Source organism: Prionailurus viverrinus, chromosome B3 (assembly GCF_022837055.1).
Source record: "Prionailurus viverrinus isolate Anna chromosome B3, UM_Priviv_1.0, whole genome shotgun sequence".
NCBI classification, from domain to species: domain Eukaryota; kingdom Metazoa; phylum Chordata; class Mammalia; order Carnivora; family Felidae; genus Prionailurus; species Prionailurus viverrinus.
The window spans coordinates 105,197,254-105,220,195 of NC_062566.1; the positions used below are offsets into that span (position 1 = coordinate 105,197,254).

Sequence of the window (22,942 nt, forward strand, 5' to 3'; positions counted from 1 at the left end):
GGCTAATTCTGACTTCATTTAAGCTTTGTATTTCCCCAACTGTTCAGTTCCCTTTATGGTATCCAATAAGTGGATTAGAAAAAAAAGTAATCTGGCATCAGTTGATAGAATGTCCTTAATTCTTCACCAATGGACTTTATCCTAGTGACTAGAACAACAACTACAACAACAACAACAACAAAAATGTTAGGCTTTGGGGATTGTATGCAACCCTAAGGCTAACCCTGTGCAATGTGCTAAAAGGAGAAGAAGAACAACAACAACAACAACCATCACCAGATATGCCACCAGCTCTCTAAGAACTTAACATCAATGTAAAAGACCAACATGCAATCTGTATCACCAGTCTAGACTCTTCTTCTCAGCATTAGACCTATCTTGTATCTAATCAGCCATTAGCCACCTTTTACTAAGATGTTCTATAGGCATCTGACACTCAGCACGTCCAAAACTGATCTCATCATCGTCTCCCTCCATTTCCAACTCTTCACCTTTCATGTATTCCTGGACTTGGTGAATGGTCCCATGATATTTCCAGTTGTCCAATCAGAAACTTGAAATTTACCATCCTCCTTCACTATTACCTCCACACCCACATATCCAATCACTTTTAAGACTTATAGACTATAACATTAATAAATTCACTCAAGTTGAATCTCGTCTTTCCATCCCTATATGTCAGACAATCTTCCACCTGAGTTAGGTTGGCAGTATCTTGAAGACGATACTCTCTATCTGCTCTCTGACCATATACTCCCAAGCAACTCTACATTGCTGCCAAAGTGCTTCCCCTTTCCCTATTTCAAACTCTTTAAGATCCCCGGAGGCCTTCAGGATAACATTGCATTTTCTTGGTATATAGGTCATTTAGTTTCCGGCCCCAAAGATCTGCTCTGCATTCATCTCCTTCTACTTCTTTATACATGCTCTGTATAACAACTCTACCAAAATTAACAGCAAATTAAAAGAAGAATAAATTCAAAACTAAAATTAAATCTCCTAGGAATTCTCTGTACACCCCATGATATTCATTGTGTCCAGGTTTTCAAGCATTATAATCATTCTGCCTGCCTGAAATGCTTCCCCCCATCCCCTTATGTCTGGCTAACACTGACTGGAACCTCTAGACTCAGTTAAAGCATTATCTCCTTCTGGAACCTTCTTAGATCCACTCATAAGAGAGGTATCCTCCTCTGTGCTTGCACATCATAGGATAAATACCTCACATGGCACTTGCAACACTAATGGCAGTTGTTGATTAACATGTTAGTCACTCCCACTGAACTACTGTTCATCTCTCCATATTCAAGCACTTGATAAGGGCCTGGCATAAAACAGGCCATTAATTAATTAATTGACTTATTTGTAATTTAAAAATCAAATTTAAAATAAGTCCCATTTTGTTTTATTATCAGGGGTTGGGTTTGGTTTTGCTTTGTTCAGTAAAAGTGGCAAGGGTGTCTTCAGATGACATGTTGGCAATAGATACATTACAATATTTCAGGTGATCATTTTCTTTCTTACTTCAACTTGATATTATAATTGCATTGAATATTTCTAGAAACTTCCAAGGCAATGTTATACTAATTGAAGCTTCATATTTCTAAGACAAGTAATGTTACACACTTAGTACATCTAAGGAATGGATTAACAAAGAAGCCAATTTTTATTCCCAGAATGTAATAAGGTTTATCCAGAAAATATTTTGAAAAAAATTAAAAGAGATACTGAAAGAATAAATTCATTGATACATGGAAGAATACAAATCATTAAATGGCATGCGTTCTCTCATTTCCTACAGCCATGGCTAGGGTTAGGGCTTTCTTATAATTCTCAGTTCTAAACAATTAGCATTTTTCTCAAAACCCTTATACTACTCCTCTCTCCTCACTCTCAACCAATTACCTCGTCAAATGTTATTGAATAAGCAGAGGCCATAAGAAACATGATAGCCTTCAATTTCCTTTCTGTCCCCTCCATCTCTAGACCCACCCACATGGCACTGAATCTTGCCTGCCTCTTTATCATCTCAGAGAAGTAGGTATTTGCTCTTTTGTGACCATGCATATGTTCTATTTATGGGCATTTAAGTGGTTTCTAGATTTGTCTCTATCACTAACAACACAACAGCGAATTTCCTATGCCTATCCTTTTGTGCCCTTGGACACATCTGGAATTGCCTATGTTATTAACTAAATTAGTTCATTTGCTCTGTCACCAACCCCCACTATACAGTCAAACTTTGAAAAAATTGAGCAGCCATACTGTCTAGGTCAGAAAAAAGGCACATCAGCAGTTCTAACTTTTTCCAGCGATACATTTACTGGTCTCACCTTTACAGAGACCTAACTGGTATAACTGATTATTCAGCACAGTTCGCTGATGTTACTTAGATGTGGTCGATATGGGGTAATGTGAACAGACAGCTGAATATGAAGAGCCTAAAACTTGTTCTATGAGTTGTTCATGGAATTATGAGAACATTTGTTCTCCTAAAAGCTCAGGATGCCAACTCCTTCTTAATAAAACATTAGTTTAGCTCTATTGGGTTGCAATTAACCTCTTTGTCATGGACTGCCTAATCTTAAAAATAAGAGGAAGTCACAGAGGCAGTTAAATCAATCTTACTAGACTGCAACACAAGATTCTAATCTATAAGAAAAAAGCTTAGGTAAACAATTATATACTTGGCCAAAGAGACTACATGGTATAATTACTCATATTTCATCTGTTGTTTCCTCTCTAAAGAAAACCATTGGCTTCCCACAAGGGGAAGGTTGCTATTTTTGCTGTTAGTTTCATTCTATAGGAATTTTTTGTCTCAATTATTGGCATGAAGATGCCATAACTATTTGGCACAGGATATTTCACACTGTGAGTGTCTTGGCAGTTTTGGAATCTGTTTGAAAATACCGCACAGCTAAATGGGCAGAGATTTTGGTCATCTCTTTTAGAACACATATGGATAATCAACAGAATGGATTTCTTGGCTGTAATTTTTCCCCTTTGCATTATTACAAATGATGAATCAGGTACCATTGACTGATTAGCTGAGCAACAGTTCCAAGACCTCAGTACCAGGAACAAAAGATAACAAAAATGCTTTGCCCCCTTGATTATTATCAGTAAGTTTCATTGCTTTAATACAGTACAATACTGTCAGAATCAGAGTGTTCTCAATTGTTGCAGGAAAAAAGGAGAGCAGGGGATTAAGGTGACAAAAATGCAATAGTAAGTTTCCACTAGAAAGGATGAGACAGCATGATGCAATAGAGAGAATATGGGATTGAAAATCAGTCACACTTTGCATGTCAGGATCTTCAACAGTAAAGCAGAGATAGCAATACTAATTTTCAGAATTATAGGTAAGAGCAATAAAGAATATAAAGTTCCTGACATATAGTAACTACTCCATCAAAACAGGTTTCCTTCCCTTCAATGATTTTTACTACCATCCATCATGATGTACGTCAAAGGTATCATTGACATCAGTAAGTGCCATTCATTTTAAAGGCAAAAATCAACCTAGATTGAAGTTTTGGTATCGTGAGATTCATTATGAGGAAGAGGTGCACGTAAATTGCTATCACATTATAGTTACTATCCCAGATACAATTTAGAAACAATTGTATTTATTCAGAATTAGTTTACTCAAGTCTTTCAACTATGTGTCTGGGTTTCTTGGTAAAAATACCAAATCATGTAGAAGGAGATTAATGTTAATTCCAACCTTGGCAAATCTTCAAAGGACTTTCGACATTTCACATTAAGAAGGTAAAATGCCCTTGCTCTGGGATTAAAAGTCACATTCTGGCCTGTTAATGTATGGACTCACTTGTCTATTCTGCATCTTAAAACACTATTTCCTATGTCCTAGGTAGAACTCTACTATCTAAGTGCTTCCTCAGAATTTTGCAAACACCCTCCATGTCCTCCCTTGCAACAGCCACAACTCCCTGATCCTTCTCTCTGATTCTTTTCATCTTACTCACCTTATCAAATCCCAACTCTGGTTACATCCAACTCTTCATTACTTCTGCATCTATACACCTTCGACTAAACATAGGTGGAGTAAAATATATAATCATGCTCATAGATGCTTGTGAATTCATGATCACTAGCCCCAAGCAGACCTTCATGTTCAGCAAACCTGCTGAATTCCCGTTGCCCACTCACTTTTCCACCCTCTTAGATCACCATTTCATGCCTACTCCTCTCTCCCCAAACCTTCAATACTTCATCTCCTTCACCATGCTTACTCTCAGGTGAGAACCATGTTTTTTATATTACTGAGAAAATAAGGGCAATAAGAAGAAAATTTCCAATCTATATTTACTTGTTTGTCTTCCCCTCCCCCATTATCATATGAGGGAAGGAACTATGTACCTTCAGGACACAGGTGCAGAATGGCCTGCACCATTCTGTGTGCTTAATCAACATTTTTGGTTAGGGGGGAAAATTGGTAAAATAGATAAACAAGGGGAACAAAATTTCCTAGAAGAGTCCTGAAAAGTCTCGTGTTAAGTATTTCTGGTGCCCAAGCCCGAATTAAAGTAAATCTACCGTCTCCCAGTTTAATGCTCTACACCCAAATCATTTTGATATTACGGTGTTATCACGAAATCTTATCTGCACTTTCTTAAAAGTTCCACACTCCCTTTTACCCTTTTACTCAACTTAAGAATTTGAGAGACATATTTTTCCGCCAAGATTTCCAAACATACTTTCCTATGCTTCTACCTTCATAGAGATAGCAGGATAATTACTTAATGGCATAAATATTTTATTTCTATTGAATTTTTCATATTAATTTTACAGCTCATACGAATAATGGAAAGTAGCTCATATACAGCCTTCATGGTTACATTGTGCATTACTTGTTCAATAATCTGTTATGTATTTGACAGGTGTGGAAGAGTCTCAAAATAAAAGTCTGTTTAAAACAAGCTCTTCCTCTACAAATTCAGGCCCTGGAAAGAGATACTCTTCCCTAATGCTTTTCACAGTGAGGTCTGATTTCCCCTCTAAATTCTAATTTACATATCTATCCAGCACATAGTTCAAAATCAAAAGGTCTAAGTCGTTTGGCATTTATTCAAATACCATTTTTTTTATAAGAATGCGTGATGCAGTTAAGAGATTCTGCCACAGGAGGAACTCTGTGATTCTGATGTAAGGATACAGAGATGGAGGTGTAGGCAGATAAATGGAAGGGCATTAATTTGAGAAAAGTCAACTCTCAATATTAGCACCTTTTCCAATCTCACTTTGAATGCTGTCAACTTTCAGTTTCTATAAATAGGCTAAATATACTGACACCATCAACGTTCAGCAGGCCAAAACTGCAAATGTACCATATTCTCCCTAACTTCAGCTGTGTCATGAAATCACTTTTAAAAAGTGAGAGAAAATAATATTCATTGAATATAAACATAAACATAAACATAAACATAAATATAAATATAAATATAAATATAAATATAAATATAAATATTATTTAAGGGAAAAGACTGTGACATGAAGGCTTCTTACTCTGTATTATCGTCATTCAGTGCGAAGGCAAGAGAAATTCATCTGAAGAATATGTTAGGTCACAAATCGTATACCAATTATTTATCTCTTATTTTAAAACATATTATTTTAAGATATAGTCAGCTGTTGGCTATAGGTTTTTCATAAATGTTCCTTATTAAGTTGAGGAAGTTCCTCTCTATTCCTACTTTACTAAGAGTTTTTACCATGAATGGGTGCTGGGTTTTGTCATGTTTGTTCTATGTTGAATGATATGATGGTATAATCTTTCTTTTTCAGCCTGTTGAAGCGAAGATTACAGGGATTGATTTTTTTTCATGTCGAACCAGCTTTGCATATGTGGAATAGATCCCATTTGGTTGTCATGTGGGTTCAACTTTTATTGAGGGTTTTTATATCTATATTCATGAGAAATATTGGTCTGTAATGTTCTGTTCTCGCAGTGTCTTTTTCTGGCTCTGGTATGAGGGTAGTGCTGGCCTCACAGAATGAGTTAGGGGAGCTCTCTCTGCTTCCATTTTCTAGAAAAGACTGTAGATTTGCCAAAAACAAAAAATAAAAAACAAAAACATGCTTTGTTTTGTCAGTTTATTAACTATTGATTAAATTTATTTAATAGATATAGAATGATTTAGGTTAGCTGTTTCTCCCGGTGTGAGTTCTGGCAGTTTGTTTTTCAAAGACGAGGTCCATTTCCCCTAAAGTATCAATTCAGTGGCTACAGAGTTGATCAAAGTATTCTTTTGTAATGCTTTAATGTCCTTCGGATGAGTTGTGATGGCCCTTCTTTAATTTCTGATACTGGTCACCTGCATCTTCTCCCTTTGTTCTCACTTAGCCTGGCTAGAGGTTTATTAACTTTGATGATCTTTTCAAAGAACCAGCTTTGAGTTGTGGTGATTTCCTCTGTTTTCCTATTTTCTACTTCATTGATTTCTGCTCCAAGGTTCCTTATTTCTTGTCTTAAGTTTGCTTTGGTTTAAATTGCTCTTTTTTGTCTCCCCAAGGTGGAAGCTTAGGTTATTAATTTTACGTCTTTCTTCTTTTCTAATATATGCATTTAATGTCACATACATTTCCTTCTAACCACTACTTTTGCTGCATCCCATAAATTTGATAAGTTGTATTTTCATTTTCATTTAGTCAAAATATTTTTCTAGCTTACTTTAAGCCTTCTTCTTTGACCCATGGGCTATTTACAAATGTATTAATTTCCAAATATTTGGAGATTTCTTAGCTCTCTCTGTTATGGATTTCTGGCTTAATTCCATTGTGGTCTAAGAAACTGCCTTTTTTAAGCTTTCTATTCTTTTAAATTTGTCAGGGTGTGTTTTATGGCCAGAATGTGATCTATCCAGTGAATGTTCCATGTAAGCTTGAGAACACATATTCTATTGCTATTGGATGGAGCACCTTCGAATTTTAAAACAAATAAGCATTAAACCTAAATACTATTAGAAGACTATTCTATTTTTAAAAATAATGTTTAAATTTATCCTAAACCTCTTAGACACTGAGTCTCTGAGTAAAAGTAAAGGAATAGGTAGTATGAGTCCAAAAGTGAATATTCAATAGTCCAGGAGATGATTTAATATACACATTTTCAGAAACATTTGCAAATAAATTGTCCTATGTTATACTTTAAATGGTTTGCACATTGTAAAATTTTCCTCTTGCAATTTGATACTAACCAGAAACCGACCAGGTATAACATAATATATGTGAATCCATATGCAAGGAATAAAACTACAAAATTTTTCTATAATTAGGGTTACGGATGGAAAGATTAAATTTCTGTACCAGTTTTTTTTTTTAAGAGGTAAGAAAAGGAAGACAATGTTTGCCAAATACAAAGAGGAAGATCTCATTTTTAGTCTCTGGAGGGATTATTAAAAATAACATTTCATAAAATCTTCTAAGAGTATTTGAAATTCTTCATTTATATGACACCAGTTTTTAATTTAAACATAATTGGAGGGAATAAAATGAGAATATATTACCTAGAAAAGGGGATACATGCACACCACTGACTACTGCTTTCTATAGCCGTCTCCCTGAATATTATAGTCAGTATGACTATAGTCAGGATGTTTGTATTTTGCCAGCCACTCACTTGATAACAAAATTATTCTTCACATAAGCTAACAGCATCTACCCAAGACTATCTGCAACAGCTGAATGGGTAAAGGGTGAAAAGTAACCTGAAAAAAATCAGCTAATCAATCACTTATTAGTTCAACCAAATTCAATCAACCGATCAACTGTGCTGTAAAAGGACTTCACCTAAACCATCTCACAGGTTGTTAAATTTTGTGTTTCTAAAGCTCATCCTGGTAGAAGTTGTTGAAACTCCCATTATATTGATTCTAAATTAATAATGACCTGTGAAATTTCTTCCTTATAGCTTATCTAAATTCCTCTTATTATAATTCAAGTTAACCAATTCTCATTTCAACTTTGGATAGCCGTGCTATTTCCATTCAAATGATATGACTGGATAAAACTGATTTTGGATAATTGCTGGCATGAATGTAAAGAAAAGAAGTACTAATAGTAAAATTGTGTTTTCCAGTTCAACCAATGTATTTTTCTAAACAATAATAATAATAACAATATAAATAATTGACAGCCTAATTCTTAAGTGTGGCCATCCCTTTGGAAATTACCTTTTGTTGAATCATCCTCTATTGGCTGTTTGAACAATGTAATATCCTTGAAAGTACATAGGAACAATACCACCTTTTCATGTTCATTTCTTATTGGTGCAATTTGCATATAAAACCAAACAGGGGTTCCTGTAAGAGAGAGAAAGGACAATAGAGTGTGACAGATCCACAGCAGTGGTTTGGTCTCCTGCCTTCCCTCTGCCTTCAGCTGCCAACTGCTATGCCAGGAACCAGCACCAAAACAACAATATTTTCATTGCTTTCCAAATCAAGCAACTACCCGTTGCTCAAATATTAATAAACATTTTTCAACCCAAAATACCAGAATTTGAAAGGAGAGCAGAGGGTGTCATTTCACAATGCAGGAGCCCAATGGCAGTCTCACCACTTAAGTAACACCAGCATTCCCTTGAGGTCTGGGTCCCTACACCCCTGCTTCGCTCACCAAATTCCTTTTCATAGTTTCCCCATGCATGACCACTCCTCCATGCTTCTCCTTGTCACTTTGAGAAGTGTTTCCAATTGACTTCAACAGCAATCCCTGATGCTCTGATAAGCAGTCCTCTCGGAGGAACATTTGAAACACTATTCCTATCTCAAGCTTCTCTCATCAGTCAGAGTTATACAATGGCTCTATGCCTTTGACAGCACCCCTACATCAGAGAAAGAGGATGTCAGAAATACTTGATGCCTGTTGTACACAGAGCTCTACCTGAAGCTTGTAAGGCAATCTTAAAAAAAAAAAAGTGTCCCCAACCCTTGAGATTCTTCAGGTGTCTTTATGAGCCACTGCTTCCTATCTCCTTCACTCAAAGAATGAGGCTTGACTCTGCCGCTATGTTCTTTAAACAGTGGCTCCTGCAACCTCCACAAAGCAAAGAGTTTCAGAGCACTTAAGGCTTAGGATTTGGACAAACCAGGAACTGGCATTAGTTCAAATAATAAATATTTGAAGACACAAGAAATGCCTTCAAAGGAGTAATTATCCATTAAGCGATAAAACACTGAAGGAATGTTCCATCAAAATCAAAGACACAGTTTGCATCATATTCTTTCCAAGCCATCGTGCAGTAAAGCCTCTCCAAATTTCCTATCTTAAAGACATAGAGGCTTTTGTTAGCTTTGGGATTTGGGGAGTGAAATATGCAGCTATTAATAGTCTCTACGTGAGAGTTGATAGCCTATTAGTGGCTTGCAATGAAAACCAAATAGGAAAAACCTTCATACCTTTGGCCAAAAAAAGTCACATAATAATGTCACCGCAAAGGGGAATTTGTCATCTAGACAAGAAGAGATGGCTTAACTACCAGGTTCAAGAAATCAGAGAATTAGAGAGAGGAAATTTTTATGGAATATTCAGTTCGGGTCCTTTGCAACCTGGGGCCTATTGAAAAACATGGCCCTTTCCGAAATGATCACCGCTGACACAGGGATCTCAAAAGCCATCACACCATCTCCCAGACAGGCTTGTTCTTTATTTTCTGCTTCTTATTCTGCACTGTGTACCCAACAACTGTGAGTGATGTACGCAGTTTTACAAATCACCAGACACACATGCTCACAGATACATGGCCTATGGCTGTTCCAACACAGTCAACTTGAGACAGCAGGGTTATAAACAGAGAGAAAAGGGCATTAAAAATAAGTCATTTTCCAAGGTCTGTTAAAAATTTGAACATAAAGAGATGATGTTACATTTCCCATCTTCCTATAAAAACAGCAACTCTTCAAATTTTAGCATTGAGTCAGGGCTGTTTTTAAAATTGCTTTCAGATATGAAGGCAGATTTTTTTTTTTCAAGTTGAGCTACAGGGTCAGACTGCTCAAGTAGACAGAAGGTTTGCTGAGTGGCTGGTGAAATATCCATATTCTGGTTTTGGGGTTCAAGGGAGCAGGAAGTCTAAGAGGGTTAGACAGAGAGGACAGTTGTAGACGGAAACTCACGGCAGTGCCTTGGCACTGATTATCTGGAGTAGCCCAGGCTATCACAGGTCTGCCTTGGTGCAGACAGACCCCTTTAAATCATCATCCCAGAGCTACTGTTTTCTCCTCAACAGTAGAAGCAGCCTGCTGATCAGAGCAATGGGGTTTAAAAATAGAGCCTACAAACTGAAATGTCAGTGATGACACATGTTAAATCAGATACCTCAATCCCCTCATTTGCAAAATGCTGTTTAACCTAATTACTTAATGGAAGTATTGGGAAGACTTGGCATTCAGGCATTCCCAAAACATTTATCCACAGACATGTGAATTTTGCTATCTAACATTTTTAAAATTACAAAAACATACTTTTTTCAGTTGATGGTCACAATCCTTCAGGTAACAATTTGCAAGATTTTTTAAAAGTTGCTTTAAGTGTAAGAGAACTCTATTCAAATATATAAATGATATCTATCCTTCATATTAAAGAAAAAAAACTCAATGAAGATCAAAGAATTTCAAACCATTAAAAGAAAGCAAAATACTACCTTGGAAGGAAACGTTTGGGAATGTAAAATTCAAGTTGTTTCTAACATGATTTAAAGGATGTAAGGAAAACAGAATCTCCACAAACGTATTTTTGAGAAACTCAGAAACTATGAACTTGGCGTTCATGCTTTAAAATCAGGCAAAGAGTTGTTTACTCTTCTTAGTGTCAGAGTGAAATGATTTTAGTAATATGGAGTACCCTTGAGTTACTTGCTAAACTTGGGGCATATATCTAAGTCATTCAAAGGAAAACAACCCTATATGAAAATGATTGCAGGGGGCATATGGGTCTACTACAAATTATCAACACAGATATGGACCCGGTGAAAAAGACCCAGAAAACACCTCGAGCTTGACTTTTCTCTGGTAGATGACAGAGCAGATCATTCAGAATGGATTGTTTTCTAGGTGACAAGCCAACAGACATTTGGCTATGACTAAAGAGAAATACCTCTCTGGCCTTGATTCTAAAATGAAAGATAAAATGATAACACATTCCATAGGTAAAACCATTAAAAACCAACATTCCCATTACCAAGTACACTAATCTTAAAGCAATGCCCGTGGTTGTTGTTATCCCTTTGATGACCCATTAATAAAAAGAGAAAACTAAGTTCAATTCTAAATAACTTATAGTGAATAAATGTTTGAGGTAAGATAGAGAGAATGAACTATGCTGCAAACACTCCAACCCACTCTGAACATGGAGCAAGCGTTTCCTGTTGAAGCTAAAATGCTTCCCAAACTGGGGAAGGATTTAGTGACCATCAGTTTCCACTAAGGTAACAATTGGCTTTGCTATCATTTATCATTAACACTAAATAAATTGAAGCATTGTATGAAGTGACTATTCACTTAAAAAAAAAAAAAAAGATCAATTTGGGAAAAAGAAATAAAAGTAACCAGACTACTCAAAGAAAACAAATTAGAAAGGAAAGTTGGTGGGGCGCCTGGGTGGCTCAGTCAGTTAAGCATCTGACTCCAACTCAGGTCATGATTTCGCAGTTTGTGAGTTGAAGGCCCATGTTGGGCTCTGTGCTGACAGCTCAGAGCCTGGAGCCAGCTTTGGATTCTGTGTCTCCTGCTCTCTCTACTTCTCTCTGCTCACTCTCTTTCTCTCTCAAAAATGAATAAACATGAAAGAAAGAAAGAAAGAAAGAAAGAAAGAAAGAAAGAAAGAAAGAAAGAAAGAAAAGAAAAGAAAAGAAAAGAAAAGAAAAGAAAAGAAAAGAAAAAGAAAAAAAGAAAACTTGGTTGTGAAGTATACTAGTTGGTTGTTGTTTGGCTGGCTTTTCACTCAAACTCTGAAAGAGTCCAGATCATGGGGTCTCATGTTTATAATATAATTTATTATACAATGCACAATTTCTCAGTCACAAATTCTGTCCCAGAGAAGACCTCACCATAACCAACGCAAATTTACCAGCTGGGAATGGCCTATTCTGAAAGTAATGAATACTTTTGTAAGCCTTCCACACAAAAGAGTCAGAGTCTAGCAAAAGGCCATATTGGTAAAGACTGACCTCAAAGAGATATCACACGTCATTGATGAACATGTAGAAAAGTAATCACACATACTGTGATACTAATCACCTTTTCCTTTAACCATAAGAAGAAATGAATGAATTTGTCTGTCATCTTTAGTTGCTGTCATATAACTACAGGATCTTTACCATAAATATTATAAAACATTTTGCCATCTGACACACACACACACAAAATCACGTTAATGCACCGTATTTTTCTGTTATTCCTCAAAAGGTTGCTTTTCATAGGTAGAATCATTTATTAGTTTTGCTAATTTTATCAGCACCCCCTGCCTTTGCCAAGAAAAGAAACAAAGTTTTATATTCTCCCTACACTACAGCTCAATTACCACTAACCAAAACATATCGTTCATCAGAGTTGACACATCTTATTGATAATTTAGATACATACTGTTTTTCTTGTACAGAAGAACTTCAAAGCAATTTGACTCGTAGTTGTCAAAAGTCTGCCTCACTTTCTCAATGGTCTTCTTGTCAGTCAATTCTCCATACATAAAACTGGAAAAAACAATTCATTTCAGTTTTTTGTTTGTTTTTGTTTTGCTTTTCAAATGCTACATAAAATTACATAGCTGTCTTTTTGGGTTAAATATTCACATTTAGTTACAAAATAAAATGTTGCTCTCAAAAGAGGAAATAAATTATTGAAACGATGTTTTAATCATGACTGTTAAACTTCTTGCTAACAGCTAGGTTTAGAAGTTATTTCAAACGTACAGAGAGAGAGTTATCAATTTACATAGTTCCTATAGGCACAAATTTCAGTCACTACAGTTGAGTTAAATAAATTCAACAGCATGGTTCAAATTTCAGTTATCATAGTATAATAACTGTAAACATCTGCATAAAATATAAACTTTTCTGCTAGCTCCCCAGCCTACAAATGACTGGTAAATGAAAGATACACATCATAATCAGTAACCAATCCCATTACTTCTTTCCAAGCCCCTCAATATTGGTCATGGTGCATCTGTTATTAAGTTCGTGCCCACAAAGCATGTAGTTGTGTTGCCTCCTTGGTTCTCAGCAATGAGCCCACATGACATTTTACAAACATGGATCATCAAAAGCAGGAATTAGCTATCAAAGATTGGCCAGCAAATGATAATGCTGGAAGTGACATTCAAATTGAACACACATGAAGGTATAGATGAAACGTAGCTGCGGGAATGTTGACACTGCTGTCACTTGAGAGATTCTAGGGCACCTGGGTGGCTCAGTCAGTTAAGTATCTGACTCTTGATTTCAGCTCAGGTCATGATCTCACAGCTCGTGACATCAAGCCCTGCAATTAGGCCCTGCACTAACAGCATGGAGCCTGCTTGGGATTCTCTCTCTCCTCCTCTCTCTGCCCCTCCCCAACTGATGCTCGCTCTCTCTCTCTCAAAATAAATAAACTTTAAAAAAAATGGAGAGAGACTCTAGATATGCAAACAGAGGAATTGAGGGAGGGCGAACTTGTCAACATAAGTCAGGACAGTGGTTGTGACACAAAGGATCAAAGCTTCCCAGAGGAAGTGATGCCAGTAAAAAAAAAAATTCACATTAAAAGAGGTCTAGGAGAGAGTGCACAACAGTGAGAGTACAAGGATAAAATAGTCGAGGCTGATACAGACTTACAAAGGAGCATGAGCCTTTACTAAGAGAGAGAAAAAAAGCTCTCTTCATGTCATGCTATATTACGAGAAGGCAAGTATTCTTCAAGTGACTTGTGATCGTTTTTTACAAAGAAATGAAACACTTTAATTCTCAGTGTTTCTTACATTCTAAATCAGTGTGCTAAGTATTAGTTTTACTATTACTTGCATTTCCCTCCATTTATGATCAACAGTAAGAGAGTTTTTAATGTTTTGACAGATGTTGTTAAAGTCACAGAATAATCACAAATTTTTCCCCCGGGTGTTAAGATCGTATCACACAGTTTCAACTTGCATGGTCTTTTTTATCCTCCCACACAACAAGGAAACGTGAAGACTCCGTGTTACAATATAATGCACGAGTCTTCTCATCAATTCTTCCCATCAGTTAAGACAGGTGCAGGTAGGAGGGGGCCAACATGGCCGAGAAGTAGGGGGATCCATACTTCCCGCGGCACTAAAACAAAGACGTCCTGAAGCCAAAGGACTTTGAACCCCAAGAGTCTGGAAGGAAAAGAGACTGAATCTACCAGGAAAAAGCCAGCACAACTTGAGAGACCATAGGTAGGCGATTGCTAACGGGGGGAGATAAAACGGGCCGAGTAGGCACGAAGGGGGGGAGGGGGGGAAGGGGGGCTGGAGGGGAGGGGGGGTTGGGGGGGAGAGTCCCCTTCTGCAGAGACGAAGAGAAAGAGCGGCTAGGGAAGTTCAGAACTGTATCTGGACAAGAGAAAAACCTCGGACTGGGACCGAGAGGGAAGCCATCTCTAACTGCAGGGATTTCTTCAGACTGGGGCCGGCTCCCTGTTCACGCACCTGGGGAGGAGGGGAGCCAGCCCTGGGCTGGTGGTAGATCAGGGGCACTGTCTGCCCTAGAAGAAAGCGGTCCCCTCCCTGGAGGGTGGCGCCGTAGGACAAAGCCTGCCCCGTCTGCCACCCCCAGGCTCAGTGGCCCCCAGGGCGCAGTCGGCAGCAGGAAAGAGCAACCCCCTTCCTGGAGTGCTGTGGGGAAAAGACAAAGCCGGCCTCCATCCGCCACACCCGAGGGGTCGGTGGCACAGTCTGCGGAGGAGAGGCGGTCCTCCCTGAAGCGCGGTGGCACAAACAAAGCGAGCCAGGGCCACACTTCCGCCGCGCTGAGAGGCGTTTCCCCAGCACCAGAGTGCGCGGAGCCGGTCTTTGAATCCTAGCCAAGCGCAGGGTCAGGGGAGTTGGCAGAGCGAGAAGGACCGCGCCGTCTGTACCCGCGGCACAGTGAGGACGACTCAAGTGGAGTCCAGCGGGTCTGCTGAGAAGAGAATGGGGGACCACCGCCATTTTCCCTCCACCGCCACCACCAGGGAGGGGCCTCAGGGATGGGTCTGCAGGGGCCCACCGTGGAGGCGGGACCAGCCTACACCAAACCACGCCCCTCAGCGCTGGGTAACTGCGTATCCACTGGAGCCAGACAGACCCTGTTTAACCAGACGGACAGCTCCTCTAGAGGAGCGCTGCAGCATTGCCTGGATTAATTCTAGGTCAACTCTGGATATACAGATATAGTCTACCCTCCCCCCATTTCTCCTCCTTATCTCTTCCCTCCTCTACGCTGGTTACTCTGGTTATTGGTTTGTCTAAACAGACATATTTCATCCATTCTCTTGATACATGCTCTACACCTCCTTCTTTACTTTCCTTTCTCTCTCTGGAATAATGAAGCCATATGGTTTCTCTGTCTGGATAACTCTATCTTCATTTCTTTTTCCCCGCCTCCTTCCTCATTTTCCTTTCTCTCTCTCAGGATTAAGCCTTTTAGTCTCTCTGCCTGGTCAATGTTTATTTTTCCTCCCCCCCCCCCCCCCCCCCCCCAGCCATTTCTCTCTTTGTATGTGTTTGTCCATCAGCACCACTTCCACCCTGTCCTTTACTTGTGGCCGGTGTTTCTGGTTTTTTGCTTTTGATTGTTTTTAGTTTTTTGCGTTTTTTGTTTTTATTTGTTTTATGTTTGTGTGTTTGCATGCTTTTGTTTCCTGTTTGTCTATCTGTTTTCTTTTACAGGGCTATTCCAAGGAACAAATCAAAGCACATCTGGTGGAGGGTCCAAAACATCACTACGAGTAGGGAAATAAAATAACCAAAGTCACAACAACAGCGAGCAAGTAACACTCTCCAAAAAACACCTCCTGAAGGGCCAGGCCCTGGACGGTGTATGACCCTCCTTTAATATAGCAGTGCTCGCAGGTGCAGAGCACACAACAAACTTTTAAAACTCTTAAGGGACAGAAAACTAACCAAAATGACGAAACGGAAGAATTCTCCTCAAAAGAAATTCCAGGAAGAAGTGACAGCTAAAGAATTGATCAAAACAGATTTAAGCAATATAACGGAACAAGAATTTAGAATAATAGTCATAAAATTAATCGCTGGGCTTGAAAAAAGCATAGAGGACAGCGGAAAATCTATTGCTACAGAGATCAAGGGACTAAGAAATAGTCATGAGGAGCTAAAAAAATGCTATAAATGAGGTGCAAAATAAAATGGAGGGGCCACAGCATGAATTGAAGAGGCAGAGGGGTGAAGGTAAATTAAAGGATAAAATTATGGAAAAAGAGGAAGCTGAGAAAAAGAGAGATACAAAAATCCAGGATTAGAAGGGGAAAATTAGAGAACTAAGTGATGCAAACGGAACAGTATCCATATCATAGGAATTCCAGAAGAAGAGAGAGAGAAAGGGGCTGAAGGTGTAGTTGAACAAATCATAGCTGAGAACTTCCCCGATCTGGGGAGGTAAAAAGGCATTGAAATCCAAGAGGCACAGAGAACCCCTTTCAGACATAATTTGAATTGATCTTCTGCACAACATATCATAGTGAAACTGGCAAAATACAAGGATAAAGAGGAATTCTGAAAGAAGCTAGGGATAAATGGGCCTTAACTAATACAAAGGTAGAAACATAAGGATAGTAGCAGACCTATCTACTGGAACTTGGCAGGCCAGAAAGGAATGGCAGGAAATCTTCAATATGATTAGCAGAAAAAATATGCAGCCAAGAATCCTTTATCCAGCAAGTCTGTCATTCAGAATAGAAGGAGAGATAAAGGTTTTCCCAAACAAACAAAAACTGAAGGAATTAATCACCACTAAACCAACCCTACAAGAGATCCTAAGGGGGACTCTGTGAGTGAAATGTTGCAAGGACCACAAAGTATCAGAGACATCACTACAAGCATGAAACCTACAGATAACACAATGACTCTAAACCCATATCTTTGGACAATAACACTGAGTGTAAATGGACTAAATGCTCCAACCAAAAGACATAGGTTATCAGAATGGAAAAACAAAAACAAAAACAAAAACAAAAAACAAACAAGATTCATCTATTTGCTGTCTACAAGAGACTCATTTTAGACCTGAGGACACCTTCAGATTGAAAGTGAGGAGATGGAGAACTACCTATCATGTTACTGCAAGTAAAAGGAAAGCTAGAGTAGCCATACTTATATCAGACAAATTAGGCTTTAAATTAAAGGCTGTAACAAGAGATAAAAAAGGGAATTATATAATAATTACAGGGTCTATCCATCAGGAGAGCTAACAATTATAAATGTCTATGCATTGAATTTGAAAGCACTCAAATATATAAAACAATCACAAACATAAGCAATGTTACTGATAAGAATGTGGTAATTGCAGGGCACTTTAATACTCCACTTACAACAACTGGATAGATCATCTAGAAAGAATCAGTAAAGAAACAATGGCCCTGAACAATACATTGGACCAGATGGACTTGACAGATATATTTAGAATTATGCATCCCAAAGCAAGAGAGTATACCTTCTTCTCAAATACACATGGAACATTCTCCAAGATAGGCCACATACAGGGTCACAAAACAGCCCTCAATAAATATAAAAGAATTGAGATCATACCATGCACACTTTCAGATCACAATGCTATGAAACTTGAAATCAACCACAGGAAAAAGTCTGGAAAACTTCCAAAAGCATGGAGGTTAAAGAACATCCTACTAAAGAATGAATGGGTCAACCAGACAATTAGAGAAGAAATTTAAAAATGTATGGAAACAAATGAAAATGAACATACAACAACCTAAACCCTTTGGGATGCAGCAAACCCTTTGGGATGTCCTAAGAGGAAAATACATTGCAATCCAGGCCTATCTCAAGAAACAAGAAAAATCCCAAATATAAAATCTAACAGCACACCTAAAGGAACTAGAAACAGAACAGCAAAGATACCCCAAACCCAGCAGCAGAAGAGAAATAATAAAGAATAGAGCAGAAATAAACAATATAGAATCCAAAAAAAAAAAAAAACACCAGTAAAACAGATAAATGAAACCAAGAATTGGTTTTTTGAAAAAATAAACAAAATTGATAAACCACTAACCAGGATTCTCAAAAAGGAAAGAGAGAGGACCTAAATAGATAAAATCACGAATAAAAATGGAATTATTACAACCAATCCCTCAGAAATACAGGCAATTATCAGAGAATACTATGAAAAATTATATGCCAACAAACTGGACAACCTGGAAGAAATGGACAAATTCCTAAACACCCACACACTACCAAAACTCAAACAGTAAGAAATAGAAAATTTGAACAGACCCATAACTAGTGAAGAAATTGAATCAGTTATTAAAAATAAGAGTCCAGGACCAGATGGCTTCCCTGGGGAATTTTACCAGACATTTAAAACAGAGTTAATATCTATCTTTCTCAAGCTGTTCCAAAAAATAGAAAGGGAAGGAAACCTTCCAGACACATTCTATGGAGCCAGCATTACTTTGATACCCAAACCGGACAGAGACCCAGCAAAAAAAGAAAACTACAGGCCAATGTCCCTGATGAATATGGATGTAAAAATTCTCAACACGATACTAGCAAATCAAATTCATCAGCATATAAAAAGAATTATTCACCATGATCAAGTGGGATTCATTCCTGCGCTGCAGGGTGGATTCAATATTCACAAATCAATCAATGTGATACATCACATTAATAAAAGAAAAGATAAGAACCATATGATCCTGTCAATAGATGCAGAAAAAACATTTGACAAAATACAGCATCCTTTCTTAATAAAAACCTTCAAGAAAGTTGGGATAGATGGAACATACTTAAACATCATAAAAGCCATTTATGAAAAGCCCACAGCTAATATCATTCTCAATGGGGAGAAACTGAGAGCTTTCCCCTTGAGATCAGGAACACAACAGGAATGTCCACTTTCACTGCTGTTGTTTAACATAGTGTTGGAAGTCCTAGCATCAGCAAACAACAAAATGAAATTAAAGGCATTAAAATTGGCAAAGATGAAGTCAAACTTTCACTTTTCACAGACGACATGATACTCTACATGGAAAACCTGACAGACTCCACCAAAAGTATGCTAGAACTGTTACATGACTTCAGCAAAGTCTCAGGATACAAAATTAATGTACAGAAATTAGTTGCATTTTTATATACCAATAATGAAGCAACAGAAAGAGAAATAAAGAAACTGATCCTATTCACAATTGCACCAAGAATCATAAAATACCTAGGCATAAACCTAACCAAAGATGTAAAAGATCTGTATGCTGAAAACTATAGAAAGCTTATGAAGGAAACTGAAGAAGAAACAAAGAAATGGAAAAACATTCCATGCTCATGGATTGGAAGAATAAATATTGTTAAAATGTCAATACTACCCAAAGCAATCTACACATTCAATGCAATCCCAATCAAAATTGCACCAGCATTCTTCTCAAAGCTAGAACAAACAATCCTAAAATTTTTATGGAACCACAAAAAGACCCCGAATAGCCAAAGTAATATTGAAGAAGAAAACCAAAGTGGGAGGCATCACAATCCCAGACTTTAGCCTCTACTACAAAGCTATAATCATCAAGACAGTATGGTATTGGCACAAAAACAGACACATAGACCAATGGAATAGAATAGAGAACCCAGAATTGGACCCACAAATGTATGGCCAACTAATCTTTGACAAAGCAGGAAAGAATATCCAATGGAAAAAAGACAGTCTCTTTAACAAATGGTGCTCAGAGAACTGGACGGCAACATGCAGAAGAATTAAACTAGACCACTTTCTTACACCATACACAAAAATAAAACTCTAAATGGATGAAGGACCTGAATGTGAGACAGGAAACCATCAAAACCCTAGAGGAGAAAGCAGGAAAAAAACCCTTTGACCTCAGCACAGCAATTTCTTACTCAACACATCTCCAAAGGCAAGGGAATTAAAAGCAAAAATGAACTGTTGGGACCTCATCAAGATAAAAACCTTTTGCACTGCAAAGGAAACAATCAACAAAACTAATAGGCAACTGATGGAATGGGAAAAGATATTTGCAAATGACATAACAGACAAAGGGTTAGTATCCAAAATCTATAAAGAACTCACCAAACTCCACACCCAAAAAACAAATAATCCAGTGAAGAAATGGGCAGAAGACATGAATAGACACTTTTCTAAAGAAAACATCCAGATGGTCAACAGACACATGAAAAGATGCTCAACATCACTCCTCATCGGGGAAATCCAAATCAAAACCACACTGAGATACCACCTCATGCTGGTCAGAGTGGATAAAATGAACAAATCAGGAGACCATAGATGCTGGCAAGGATGTGGAGAAACAGGAACCCTCTTGCAATGTTGGTGGGAATGCAAACTGGTAAAGCCACTCTGGAGAAGTGTAGAGGTTCCTCAAAACACTAAAAATAGATCTACCCTATGACCCAGCAATAGCACTGCTAGGAATTTACCCAAGGGATACAGGAGTGCTGATGCATAGGGGCACATGTACCCCAATGTTTATAGCAGCACTTTCAACAATAGCCAAATTATGGAAAGAGCCTAAATGTCCACCAACTAACAAATGGATAAAGATGTGGTTTGTATATACAATGGAATACTACTTGGCAATGAGAAAGAATGAAATCTGGTCATTTGTAGCAACATGGATGGAACTGGAAGGTATTATGCTAAGTGAAATAAGTCAGGCAGAGAAAGACAGATACCATATGTTTTTACTCATATGTGGATCCTGAGAAACTTAACAGAAGACCAGGGGGGAGGGGAAGGGGGAAAAAAGTTACAGAGAGGGAGGGAGGCAAACCATAAGAGACTCTTAAATACTGAGAACAAACTGAGGGTTGATGGGAGGTGGGGGAGAGGGGAAAGTGGGTGATGTGCATTCAGGAGGGCACCTGTTGGGATGAGCACTGGGTTTTGTATGGAAACCAATTTGACAATAAATTATATTTAATTAAAAAAAAAAAGATAGGTGCAGGTATGGGGGCCCCTGGGGGCTCAGTCAGTTAAGTGTTCAACTTTGGCTCAAGTCATGATCTTACGGAGTTTGAACCCTGCATCGGGTTCTGTGCTGTCAGTTCAGAGCCTGGAGATCGCTTTAGATTCTGTGTCTCCCTCTCTCTCTGCTCCACCCCCACTCATGCTCTGTCTATCAAAATATGAATAAACGTTAAAATTTAAAGATAGGTGCAGGTATGGCTCATGGGAGGAAAATAATGGTGAGAAATTGAAGGAGACACACACTGTTGCCATGGTTATGGGGAACATACAAACATAAATTAAAAAGTGAGATTTTACATGCCACAAAAATTTCCTAATGTTTGAAATTATCCACTTTTCTAAGTGAATTTCACCAAACGTCTGAAAATCTACAAAATAGAACTCAGTCAAGGACTACAAGCCTCTAAAACTCTACTCTGATGCTTTCACAATCTTTAGCTGTGCATCTGGTTCTAGATACACAGTCCTACTAGTTAGCATAGTTGTCCAGATCATTTAGTCCACCAGGAGAGAATATGTGGCACTTCCAGATACCTTGAATAAGTTTTTTGAAGGTCCATGTATATCTTTGTTATTGTTTTTCATCTAGTTTCAATGACTTAGCATATTGGCCAGAGGCTGATCCAAGTGTGATAGAGACTAAAGCTTATACAATTTTAGGGACCCTCTTTAAAGAAAAAATAACATAAAATTATAAAACAAAATTAGGTACAGAGCTTTGAAAGACTTCCACTCAAGTGAGGGCCCCTGAAGGTTAAGATTCATGATCTTCATGGGAAATCTGGCCCTGAATGTATCAATCTAGAAAATTTATAACATGAAAAGCATAGTTGGATAGCAAGATCCAGAAAAACTAGAAGATCCTATAGGAATGCCGAATCAGAACCAGAAATTACAGAGTGATGGCACATCTTATGATAATACTAACCTAGGCAACTAGAATTCTAGAAACTAAGAAATGAAAGGAAATGGATGAGGTTTACCAAAGACTGCCCAGTCTGCATTCTGCATTTTCAAAAAAGAATTTTCATTGTCATCATAATAGTAAGTTAAGCAAGAGAATCTCAGAATAAAATGGCAGATTCTAACTCCATAATCTCGGTGTCAGACTCACATAGAAAGCTCTCAGAGCCTACCTGTAAGACAGCATTGAAAAGCCATTGCTTCCACCAAAGACTAAACTCTGCCTCATGAGAATTTTGTGAAAATCTCTTGAAGGCATTACTGTGAAACTAGAATTAAAGAGCACAAAGGCACCCTCCTTCCCCTCCAGAAATTAAGACACTAGTTTAATACTGTTAATATTTTTTATAGGGTGAACTTTTTAAATCAACCAGGTTTTTTTTTAATTGACTGTGATTTTTAATCTAAAAACTCCTTAATAGAGAGAAAAAAAAAAAAAAAACAAACATTGGGTTGCCTGAGTGGATCAGTCAGTTAAGTGTCTGACTCCTGACTTTGGTTCATATCATGATCTCACAGTCATGAGATCAAGCCCTACATCAGGCTTGGGGATCCTGCTTGGGAATCTCTCCCCTTCTTTCTGCCCCTCCCCCACTTATGCACACGCACATGCAAAATAAATAGATAAACATTTAAAAAAAAGAATGAAAGAAAACATTTAAAAAACAGAAAAAAAGTTAAGATAATTAAGGTAACTAAATGTTTATGGTCTTATAAAGAAAGAAAAAACCATTTAACTCTTGTTAGTAAATGTCAGAGCTCTATGGTTCAATAAAATAAAACACAATA

The 22,942-nt window shown here is 37.9% G+C and overlaps 1 protein-coding gene across 1 annotated transcript in view; it reads right to left on the minus strand.

The window, feature by feature from the left end:
* KCNH5 (potassium voltage-gated channel subfamily H member 5) overlaps positions 1–22,181 on the minus strand; it is a 61,133-nt gene extending 38,952 nt beyond the window's left edge. Inside the window, exons 1-3 of the mRNA XM_047863055.1 lie at positions 22,174–22,181; positions 12,609–12,715; positions 8,199–8,327 (exon numbers count right to left, since the gene is read on the minus strand). Of these exons, the coding sequence (XP_047719011.1) occupies positions 8,199–8,327; positions 12,609–12,711 (232 nt within the window). The 5' untranslated portion in view covers positions 12,712–12,715; positions 22,174–22,181. The remainder of the gene's footprint in view (positions 1–8,198; positions 8,328–12,608; positions 12,716–22,173) is intronic.
* Positions 22,182–22,942: the final 761 nt, after the last annotated feature.